An 11,852-nucleotide genomic window follows, 5' to 3' on the forward strand; every position below is an offset into this window, starting at 1 on the left:
TGTATGTTCTATTTGATCTTGCTTGCTAGTTTTGGTGTTGCAGAGTCTGCATAGACAACGAAGCATACCAAGATTGCACTTTTGTCAATGTCACTTTCCATTATCTTTAACTAAGGTTCTTACTTATATGAATTTCATGTTATTTAGATTACCCATGTTTAATTTTATTTAGCCATTTTTTTTCTTGTTGGTGTAAAGTTGATAGTTTCTAGTTGATCATAACTAAGCTTTTTAATGTAAGGAATAAGCAATTGAAATTGATGTTGTGAAGTAATATTTTTCATTACTGTGGTTGAAAGAACTTAGGCATTTAGTTTAGGTTCTTAATGTTTTAAGATTTTTTATATTTTGCATGTAATTTTGAGAGAAAACTGAATGTGAAGGGAATTTAGGTAGGTATGGCAATTCTAATGTTCTAATATTGTTTGATAACTTATAGAGAAATAGAATCTACGATGTGCAATCTTGAAATTGCTTGTGTGGTAAGTTGAGAATTTGACTGCTAGGATTTCAGCTCACTATTAGGGATAATTGATCGTAAATTCTTACAAAAAACTTCAGTCATGTTTCGTTTACTGCTAGGATTCACTGCTTGGGTGAAAATATACTTTTCTTTTGTTAAGTTCATTGTTATTTTGGCAACAAGAACTCTTAGGATTGAGTTTTTAGAGAAATATTATCTTTTCTATTATTAAGCTCATTGTGGTTCTGGTGCAAGAAATTCAGCAGTTGACTTCACTGAACCCAAAAAAATTATGTTAGACATAATCCCTCTGACACTCTAGTTAATGAAGTTCATGTAGTTTTTTCTTTACACTGCCTTTTCTTAACTACCATAAAGAGGCTTGGATTTTGTGATTTGTCTCACTAGAATAGTTTCCCATAAAAAAATTTCTCCCATACATACAACATGCATGCTTTCCATTTATTGAACTACAGGATACAACATGCATATTTGTAATTATTTATGCATATATTGATTCTTGAACTGCAAGATACATGGCATCTAAAAACACTACTAGTGGCAATAAACTTGACGTGGGATGGCAATATGGTATAGATGTTGATAAGAATTCAAGAAGAGTGCAGTGCACTTATTGTTATAAAATTATCAGTGGAGGCATTTACCGTTTCAAGCATCATTTGGCTTGCACTCGAAAGGATGTTGAGTCATGCCAACAAGTACCAGAAGATGTAAAGAAGATGATTTTGAATGTTTTGGTGAAAACTCAAAAAGCAACTAAGAAGAAGAAAGGGTTTCCAATATATTGGAAAAGATGAAGATAATGATGAAGGGAATGAAATTACCTCAATGGACAAAGGAAAGAAAGTAGCAAGTGGGAGTGGAAGTACACAAACCACCATCAATCAGCTGTTAAAAAAGGATCTTAGAGAACAAGTATGTTGATCAATTGCAAGATTTTTCTACACCAATGCAATTCCATTTAATTGTGTGAAAAACCCTGAATTTGTTAAGGCATTTGAATTGGTTGCAAAGCATGGGCTAGGTTTTAAGCCTCCATCTTACCATGATATTAGAGAGAAGTATTTGAAGTAAGAAGTAGATCACACGATGAACTTGCTTGAGGAGTACAAGTTAGAATGGAAAAAAACAGGTTGCTCAATAATGTCTGATGGATGAACTGATAAGAAAAGGTGTTCTATTTACAACTTTTTAGTTAATAGTCCTAAAGGGACAATTTTTTTTTATCATCGGTAGATATCTCTAATATATCCAAGACTGCTGATAAGGTATTTGAGATGTTGGATGCTATTATGGAGAGGATTGGAGAGGAAAATATGGTGTAAGTAGTCACTTACAATGCTACAAATTATAAGACAGCAGGACAATTGTTGATGGGAAAAAGAAAAGGATTGTTTTGGACACCATATACTGCCTATTGTATTGACATGCTATTGGAAGATTTTGAGAAGAAACTAAAGGTCCATCAAGTAACTATTGCTAATAGGAGGAGAATCACCTCATACATATATTAAAAAACTATTCTCATTTCCATGCTCAGACACTTTATAAAAGAAAAGAATTTGATTAGGCTTGCTACCACTAGATTTGCTATTGCATACTTAACTCTTAGATTTTTGAGTGATTGTAAGATACAGTTGATGACATTGTTTACTTCCATCCAGTGGAGGTCATGTAGGTTTTCAAAAACAGAAGGAAGGAAGCGAATTCAAAGTTGTGTTTTAGATAACAAGTTTTGGCATGATGTTACTATATGTATTAAGACAGCATATCCTCTGATAAAAGTTCTTCGATTAGTTGATTCAGATGAGAAACCAGCTATGGGTCTTATATATAAAGCAATGGATCAAGCAAAAGAGAAGATACAAGTGAATTTTGGTTTTGTGAAAAAAAGGTACTGGTTATACATCTTGCTAATTATTTATTTATTACTATCAGTTGATACATAATGTTTATTTCACTTTTATATTATTTAATTTAATGTTGATGATAATATTCTTATTTTTATTTTGTAGTTATATACTTATATGGAATATCATTGATGCAATATGAGAACTTCAACTTCACAGACCTTTACATGCAACAACTTATTATTTGAATCCTCATTATCATTATAATTCTAATTTTAAAGTTAATGCCAACATTAAAATTGGATTATATCAATGCTTAGAAAGGATGGTGCCCGATGCAAGTGAAAGGTGTAAAATTAACTTACAACTTGATTCATTCAAGGATACAAATGGGTTGTTTGGTATTGAAGCTGCCAAGATAACAAGGGATAAAAGACTCCAGCTAAATGGTGGGATTCTTATGGGGATGAATGTCCAGCGCTATAAAAATTTGCAATTCGAGTTCTAAGCTTGACTTATAGTTTATCTAGATGCGAGCGAAACTGGAGTGCATTTGAGATGGTAAGTTTTTTTCTTCTTAATTTTAATGTTTTTATATTTGATAAGAATCTTATATGTTATCAATTTGAATTGCTTACATAGGTTCATACAAAACAAAGAAATCATTTGCACTAGAAAAAAATAAATGACTTGTATTTGTAATGTGCAATATGAAATTAAATGATAACAAAGTCAAAAGGTAAGTTAATAATTTTGGTGAAGTTTTTTTTAATCTCTAATCTGATGATGATTAGATAACCGAGGGAGAGAAACATGATAGTTCATCAAACTATGATTTGTTTGGTGTCATTGATAATGTAACATGAAGGAAAAATAGTATAGAAGATGAAAGTGACGATGAAGAAAATATTAATGATGCTGGAATGGAGTGTCATAGAACTGAAGATGATTTAGAGATTCATAATGATGTCAATCCAGATAATTCAAGGAGCTTAGAGTTAAATATTGTTGACAATATTGGTGTTGGTGTTAGTGTTGGTGTTGGTACTAATAGTAGCACTAATGTTCATAATATCGGTGCTGGTACTAGTAGCAACAGTAATAATCATTTAGATGGTAATGATTTTGATGAATGTTTTAAAAATAATGAGGAAGAGAAAGGCAATGAGGGTGTGTTTAGTTTACATGATACACCAACAGATTGTTTGTTTTAGGTTTGTTAACTTTTAGTTAATGAGATTTTATGGACATGTATGAATTTTTATTTGAATTATGTATTTTAAGGTGTTTGGACATTTGTATTGTTTATTTCACTTTTATTTTAATTGTGTTATATTATTATTTACTGCTTGACTGGATCTTGCAATTTAGTTAAAATATTTTACTTGCAATTTTATGATTTTAGTTAAAATATTTTACTTGCGATTTTATGATTTTAAGTTAAAAATTTTACTTGTGATTTTATAATTTTACGATTCGAGTTTATATTGTATGTTCCGTGTCGTGTCAAAAAAGTGTTTTTGAAAACCTTGGGTTTTCTTTCAATTTACATCAAAATTCCACTCCATCTAATATTTATCTCATGCCAAATTAGTCAATTTACATCAAAACACCTACACCCATTTCCCCATTCTTTTTCTTAAGACCCTAGAATTGCAAATTTAGGGATTTGTTCTCCAATCATAAAAGACATGTTAAAAATATAAATAAATGGAAGCTTAGTCCTTTACCTTAGACATTTTAACTCAATTTATGAGTTCTTGCTAGTTATCCACAAATTTCTTCTTTCTTCTTCAAGAATCCAAGCTTTCTCTCTCTCTCTTTTCCACTCTCAAATTCATTTTCCCCCCTTAATTCCCTCTTTAATCTTGTTTTCTCCATCAATGATCATTCATATAACACTTTAATTCATATACTTGAAAGATCAATCCATTTATTTGGAAAGAAAAGAAGAAAAACATCTCCTCTTTTTTATAGTTGTTGCCAACCATTTAAAGGAGAAAGGGAAGGAATTTTTTTTACTTAATTATGGAAATGTGACACGATCAAAGAGTTGATATCTTATCCCAAGTGCAGGAGTGTCAAAGTAATAAATAACCCAGCAAGATCGGGGTCGAACCACATGGAGGTGAATTATATAAATTACAAACAATAAAATGATGTTGATGTTGAAGAGAACTTTGAGATGTAATAATGATGAAAAGATTAAACAAGGATAAAATAATTGTCAAGGTTAGAGGATCCATTAATGGTATTTCAAATAAATATAATATAAACTCTTTTTATTACTCAATTGGAAACCACACACAAAGGAGGTTCCAATTGGATGATTTATCGTTATTAGCTCATTATAAATTATTAACATGATCATATTAATCATCTTATCTAAGTAACACCATACTTATAAATATCATCAGACATTCATGTTGCTACCTTATGTTTACAACAAATCAAGTTCCTATCATAATAACGATGTCGGCCGAAGACTATGAAGGATCAAGCATTTGATGTACCAAGTGTTATACAACACAAATCTAGATTAACCATTTAACAAGCAAGGTATTAAGAATTAGTAAGATAAAAAGATAAAACATGTTAATAACAATCTTTCTTGGATATAAACATTAAAGTCCATGTTGAGTTTATATTATACTTATTCTAACACCACTAGTGAAACCTTTACACCTTGACATAATTAACTTAGCTTAACATAATGAAGAAGAAAAACATAAATAAACAATATAAGAACATAAATATGATATAAGTTAACTAAGTATAGGAAAGAAAATGAAAAAACATAAACAAGAGATTAATATAGCATGGAAGAAAACTTGAATATTACAAAGATATAAAGAAAGAAAGCAAGAAGATGATTTTGATCTGAAAAATAATATGACTAAATACATGACAAATGCCTCCTTTTATAAGCTAAAATTTAAAACTATTGATTGGTTAACAAACTATTTAATTGGTGGCCAACCATTGATTTGGTGGCTGGTTTTTGACATTGTTGGTTGCTAGTTGTTGATATTGTTCGCTAGCCAAAACATCATTGCTAACATCAGAATTAGAGCCCATTGTACTTATGAAAGTTGTGGGCAATTGTCTCAGCTTTCCAACAAAAAAAAAAAAACCAGAGCTCATTTGGACATCTAGAACTCAAGATATGAGCTGAACACCGAATAGTGTCTGAGCTGCATGATAGATTTCAACTTCTCCGTTGTTGCTAAGATTTGAACTTGAAAACGACAGAATTGATTCTTGGACTCCTATGAAAGTTTTAGGTCTATGTCTTAGCTTTCCATCCATATAAAGCGGACCTAAATCCAAGGTCTACAACTCCAGTTATGATCTAATAATCGAATGGTGTTCCAGTTTGAACCAACATCTCTTATCTTAGCCCTTTCTTTGTCTTTTTAATTTCAATAGTTAATCACATCAATCAATTCTTTGAATTGTGAGATATACCTGCATTCAAAACAAGCATTTACCATAAATTAAAGATATATTATATTATCAGAATTGTTATTATAAAATATGCTTTAGTTAGGGAATTTAATGATACTTTAGTGCAATATGATGATATAAAGCCTTAATGAGAATGCACTTTTAAGTACTAATCAAAATGCCATTAATAAGTCCATGTATTATTTTTTATATTTTTGTTTGATCATCGACACTCTCATAAGGCCTTCCTAAACTTCGATTGATCTGCAATTTTAACCTAACGTATAACAATATGTCTAAGGACTCCTTGTAAATTCTTAGCTTGACATAACAATCGGACTAAGAGTTCTGATTGATATCGTAAAACTATATAGTTGATAATTTTACGTAAAAATCTGAATTTATGTACTATTTTATTTACTTAAATCGTCAAGATTTTTAAATTGATTCATTAGAGACTTATATATATATATATATATCCCCTCATGTTTCCTCCCATTTCAATTAAAAACTATGTGATTGTATGAGGGGCTTATACCAATAATTAGTGTTATTTGCATGTAAAATCATATATTAATTTATTTGGAATTCTCTTATATTTTTCTAAATATCTTAACCCTAATTTTATAAAAATTCTTTCTTTAAAATAATTATTTTACCCGATGAAGATGTAATTAGTAAAAACAGGTCCTATATTTAAAGTGTGTTTGATATTGTGATAGTTTTTACGGTTGTAGTTTGAAAAAAATTGTTTTATAAAAAAAATTTAGTTGAAGTTAGTTTGATAAAAATATATGTTTGGTTAAAACTATGGTTGGAATTAAGGTTGAACAAAAAGTAGTTTAATGTGTTTAGTTAAGAATGCTTTTTAAATTGAGGTTATGAAATAACTAAAAAAGACGTATATTAATATTGATAGTTTTTAATTGAAATATTATAGATTTAACTACTGTTATTATATCATGAAATAAACAATACTTTATATAAAATATTTTTTATCGTTCCATTAAACTATTTGCAAGTCCATCACGTACGAAATTCATCCAATAAGGATTTCAGTTTCCATGGCTTATTGAGTGTAAAACAACATCATGTAAAATATCATCAGGAACAAAATTGGAATTGTGATTAGATTCTGTAAATGCTTCGTCATCATGCGATTTCTTTCTAATGTAATTATGTAGTGCCATTGATGTCACTACAATTTCAACTAGCATTTTGTATGGATAAGCAAACATGTTTTGTAAAATCCTCCACCTCTATTTCCATACTCGAGAACCAAGCCACTGAGAGATCTCTACATATAGTAGGAAAAAAAACGCTCTATCACATTATGTAGCGATGAGTGTGCATGATTAAAAACTTTTTAGAATTTTTCCGTATGCATGAAAACAAAATATTTTTTTATTTTTGAAAAAAAAATTAATTTAAAATTTTTGAGATTTTATTTTTATTTTTTAATTTTACTGGGTCGAACCCGGTCCAATATATTTTGGTTTGGGTCGGATCCGATCTAACTATGAATAGTGGAGACACTCTCTATTGTTCACGTGAACAGTATAAAGTGAATTATTTAGTCTCCACTACTTATTGTTCATATGCAAGGTGAACAATAGAAAGTGAATTAATTCATTGTTCACTGTTCACTTTGTAGAACAATGGAGAAAGCTTCCATGCAGCAAAAGAAGGAGGCTACCTTGTGCGGTAGTTCTGAGAAGTTTTTTAAATGAGGCAAAATGATAATGACCAGCTAGTGCACTATCAGTGAAGGAGATAGGAGAACACGTCATTGAAAAGCAAATCCAAATTGCTTTTTAAGATAGTGTTTGGCTCTGCGTTAGCTTCTGCTTTTTTTTGTCAAACGCAGTAGCATGATGTTTGGTTATTTTCAGCAGCTGTGTTTTGGCCATAAGACCCACGAAAATTTGATGTTTCACCTGCAGTTTTGTGCAAGCAATTCTTTCCTGCTTTTCTTGCAGTGTTCATGTTAATTGCATTGTTCAATGAACAGTGCAATTAACATGAACAGTGCAAGAAAATTGCACTGTTCACTTAAAAAACAGTGAACAGTGCAATTCTCTCGTATTGTTCACTTGCATTGCGTGAACTTAACTTTTTTTTGGTAGTGTGTTAATTTTTTTAATATTTTTTTAAATTAGTTTAGAGTGAATTTTATACCTGATAATATTTTATCTAATTTTATTATACGCTAAAATAATTATGGAAACTGTAATTCTTATCGGATGTATTTCGTACGTAATGGAATTGTAGATGCTTTCATGGAATAATAAAAAATATTTTATATTAAGTATGATTTATTTCATGATGTAATAGTAATAGTTAAATCCATAATATTTAAATTAAAAAGCATCAATATTAATATATATTTTTTAAAATTATTTTATAACCTCAATTTTAAAAGTATTTTTAACCAAATACATTAAACTACTTTTTCTTCAACCTTAATTTCAACCACAGTTTTAATCAAACACCTATTTTTTCAAACCAACCTCAACTAAAAGTACTTTTTATAAAACAATTTTTTTTAAATCATAACCACAACAGCTAGCGCAATACCAAACACACTCTAAAAAATTAAGTTCCAGCCTCACTTTCAGATGAGACCTATAATAATAAAAATATGATTAATATATAACTCAACACTTATCAACTATACTTTATAATAAACACAGCCGCAACGCTAAACATAAAAAAATATAAAAACAAAAATAAAAACAAAAAAAACAGAAAGAGGGGGAGGGGTTTGATTTGAAATTAGTAAATGGGCAAAGAATAGGGATATTTTTATTTCAGAGGGCTATCTCTTTTTTCAAAGGCTCGTGGATGTGAGGCACCGTTGTCTTCCCCATGGACATTTCTTGCTCAAGAGGAAAGGTAGAGACTAGATAGTGTCGGCGAGTCACTGTTTAGTCTCAATACCCATTCGCTAATCCCAAAAAACACATAGAAAGTCCCGTAATCGTAAATCCATGGAAGACAACACAAGAGCAGCAGCAGCACCACCACCTCAGCCACCAAATTTCGATCTGAACGACACCAACAACACCGCCTTGGTCGATGCTTTCTGCGAGATCACCTCTTCTTCCAAACAAGAAGCCCTCTTTTTCTTAGAAAGTCACCAATGGGATCTAGACTCCGCTGTCTCTACCTTCCTCGACAACGACTCAGCCCCTCCCCTCGTAACTGCAATCCCTCCTCTTCCTTCTCACCCCGTTAACTCTGCCTCTCCCTCTCCTTCCCCGTCCCCTCCGCAGTCTCACTCCCCCAATTACTCTCCCTCCCAGTCTCCATCTCGGTCTCGCTCTCCTTCTCCCATCCCGTCTCGAGCTCCCTACCGTCTAAGATCGAGGGGTAAGAAGCCCAGCGCCAATCGGACACGTGGCGGAGTCCGAACGCTTGCTGATCTTAATCGGACCCCTAATGCTGGGTCCGATAGTGATGACGATGACGATGACGAGCCGCAGCAGTATTATACTGGTGGTGAAAAGAGGTGACTTCAATTTATTTATTTTTAAATTTTGATTTTGGAAGCCAATTATAATTAATTAAGCTGAATTGTTGAATTAGGGTTAGGGTTAGGGTTAGGGTTAGTTCAGTTATTGTGTTAATCAACCATGATTTATTATTATTGTTGTTGTTGAAAAAAATGTTAACTGGTTATAATTATTTTGGTTTTCAGTGGAATGCTGGTTCAAGACCCTAGCAAACGTTATGATGTGGATGGAATTTTTGATCAAGCTCGACATTCAGGTGCTGTGGAAAGACCTGCTGATTACCATCAGCCGTCTTCGAGCTCGAGAAGCTTCCCTGGAACGGGGAGGTTGCTTTCAGGGGATACAATGGTATCATCTGCTCCTCAACCACCTGCAGCTGTCAATCATGCTGTTACTCTATGGAGGAACGGGTTCACGGTGGATGATGGTCCTTTAAGGAGGTTTGATGATCCCGCTAATGCCTCCTTTTTGGAGGTGCTTTTTTTAACCATGCTAACTTTCTTTTATATCATTGAAGTATGCATGAAATGAATGATTCTAGATGGTGTCAAGCTGATACTGATACATGAGGTTTGGAGGAATGCTAGTAAATTTAACAAGGTAAAATGTCATTGCAATTGGTGCTGAAGCACAGTAATATATTATTGGAGTGGTAGTTGGATTTGCAAGCTATGTCAGATGAGCAAAATTATACATTTTTTTTTATTATATAAAGCAGTAGATCAAATTATTTGGTTTAAATTTCTCTACCTGCAAGTATTTTTCTTACTCCTGGGGTGATGGTAGTGCTTTATGGTCAAATGCACTTGTGTTGGTTCAGCGATATTTTTTCTGGTTAACAGTAGAATTTAAGTTAGTAGTAAATTCTGCTTTATCTAACTTCCATTGGATGATGCGTGAAGTTTATGCTCCCATAATGGAAGGACTTGCAATTCATTTAGTGTTAAACCTCTAATGGAAAACTGCGTTTATTAAATGTATCTTGTGCAGAGCATCAAGCGGTCTGAGTGTCCAAAAGAGCTTGAACCATTGGATAGGAGGACTCAAGTGCATCTTGATCTCATGCGGCGAGAGGAAAACTACTCCGTGAGTTCTTCTTTTTCCACTTTATTTTTCCTAATAAAAATTTATTTTCTGCATTTATCTTTTCATCATTGTACCCTCCTATTTTTATGCAGGAACCAGAGAAGCCTCTAGTTTCATTCCAAGGTGTGGGAAGAGCTTTAGGTAGCAGCAGTGACACCACTGTCCCTGCTGCCTCTGAGCCAACCGTTGCTTCTCTCAAGGCTGCTCCAGTCCCAACCCCAGGTCTAGTACTCGATTCTTCATCACCAACAACCTCAATTCAGCTCAGGTTAGCTGATGGCACGCGCATGGTTTCTCGCTTCAACTTAAACCATACTATCAGAGACATACGTGCCTTCATTGAGGCATCAAGGCCAGGTGGGGCAACCAATTATCAACTGCAGACAATGGGATTCCCTCCAAAACAGCTCACTGATCCGGATCAGACGATTGAGGAGGCTGGCATAGCTAGCTCTGTTGTCATCCAGAAATTCTAACTGGATTGCTGGTGGACTTTTCTTCCTCTTGATTGGATTCATGACACTTGTTAAATGCGTTTATTTACAAATGTTATGGAATTTGTTTATACGGTAGAAGTTTAATTTGTTTTCAGGCTAATTTGTTTTCAGGCCTATTCGCATAAGAATTAGGGTTGGGTCCTTCTGTTGTTATTCCTAGGCTGCTTTTGCATGGACCTTACAGTGATTGATGATCTTTTATTCACCAGGGCAGTGGATTGCACATGCCGCATAAGAGATGCAAATTGATAAAAACTAAAGAGGTGGTGTTTCATAGCATTCATACCATCATTAATTATGTGATCTGATCTGTGCACTTAGTCAAATATTTTTATTTTTCATAAAAAATATTTATGCAGGTTTTTTAATGTATTTCGGTAGTTTAAAAAATATAACAAATCAAAAGGTTTATATATATGTATGTATATGTATATATATATATGTATGTATGTATGTATGTAATTAAATAAATTAAAAATTATGTGTGTTGTAAATTAATAAAAAATTATTAATGACATCTAAAAACAATTTTAAAAATCGAGCGATAAATATAAATCAAAATATTAAATTTTAAATTGATTAAAAAAAAGAAAAAGAAATAACATGTAAAGTTATATATACTAAAAATATCATCTAAAAATAATTTTTTTTATTTTTAAAAATATAATTTATTTATATAAAAGTAAAAATAAAATCATAGATAAACCAGAAAAATCACTTTAAAAATTAAGCACATAATAAAAAAAAATTAATATTTTTAAAAGAGGTCCCTGAACAAAATAAAAGAGAAGGTTTTGCTTATTTTTTTTATTGTTAGTTTTTTAACTGGTCACTTTATTTATTTTCAATTGTATTCTTTAAAGCTATATTTTCATAGCAACTATAGTTATCAAACCCGGTCTGAGGGTTAACCCGATCAAGGGCCGGGTTACATGGGTTGATTCGGGTCAACCCAGAAAATTTTAAAAAAAAA

The 11,852-nt window shown here is 32.0% G+C and overlaps 1 protein-coding gene across 1 annotated transcript; it reads left to right on the forward strand.

The window, feature by feature from the left end:
- The first annotated feature begins 8,578 nt into the window (after positions 1 to 8,578).
- Positions 8,579 to 11,139, forward strand: LOC133692497 (plant UBX domain-containing protein 4-like). Its single transcript, XM_062113497.1, has 4 exons — positions 8,579 to 9,292; positions 9,482 to 9,770; positions 10,287 to 10,382; positions 10,475 to 11,139. Exons 1-4 carry the CDS (start codon positions 8,772 to 8,774, stop codon positions 10,856 to 10,858), a joined length of 1,290 nt encoding a protein of 429 aa, XP_061969481.1. The 5' UTR covers positions 8,579 to 8,771; the 3' UTR covers positions 10,859 to 11,139.
- The last annotated feature ends 713 nt before the right edge of the window (positions 11,140 to 11,852 follow it).

Source organism: Populus nigra, chromosome 4 (genome assembly GCF_951802175.1).
Source record: "Populus nigra chromosome 4, ddPopNigr1.1, whole genome shotgun sequence".
In the NCBI taxonomy this organism is placed as follows: domain Eukaryota; kingdom Viridiplantae; phylum Streptophyta; class Magnoliopsida; order Malpighiales; family Salicaceae; genus Populus; species Populus nigra.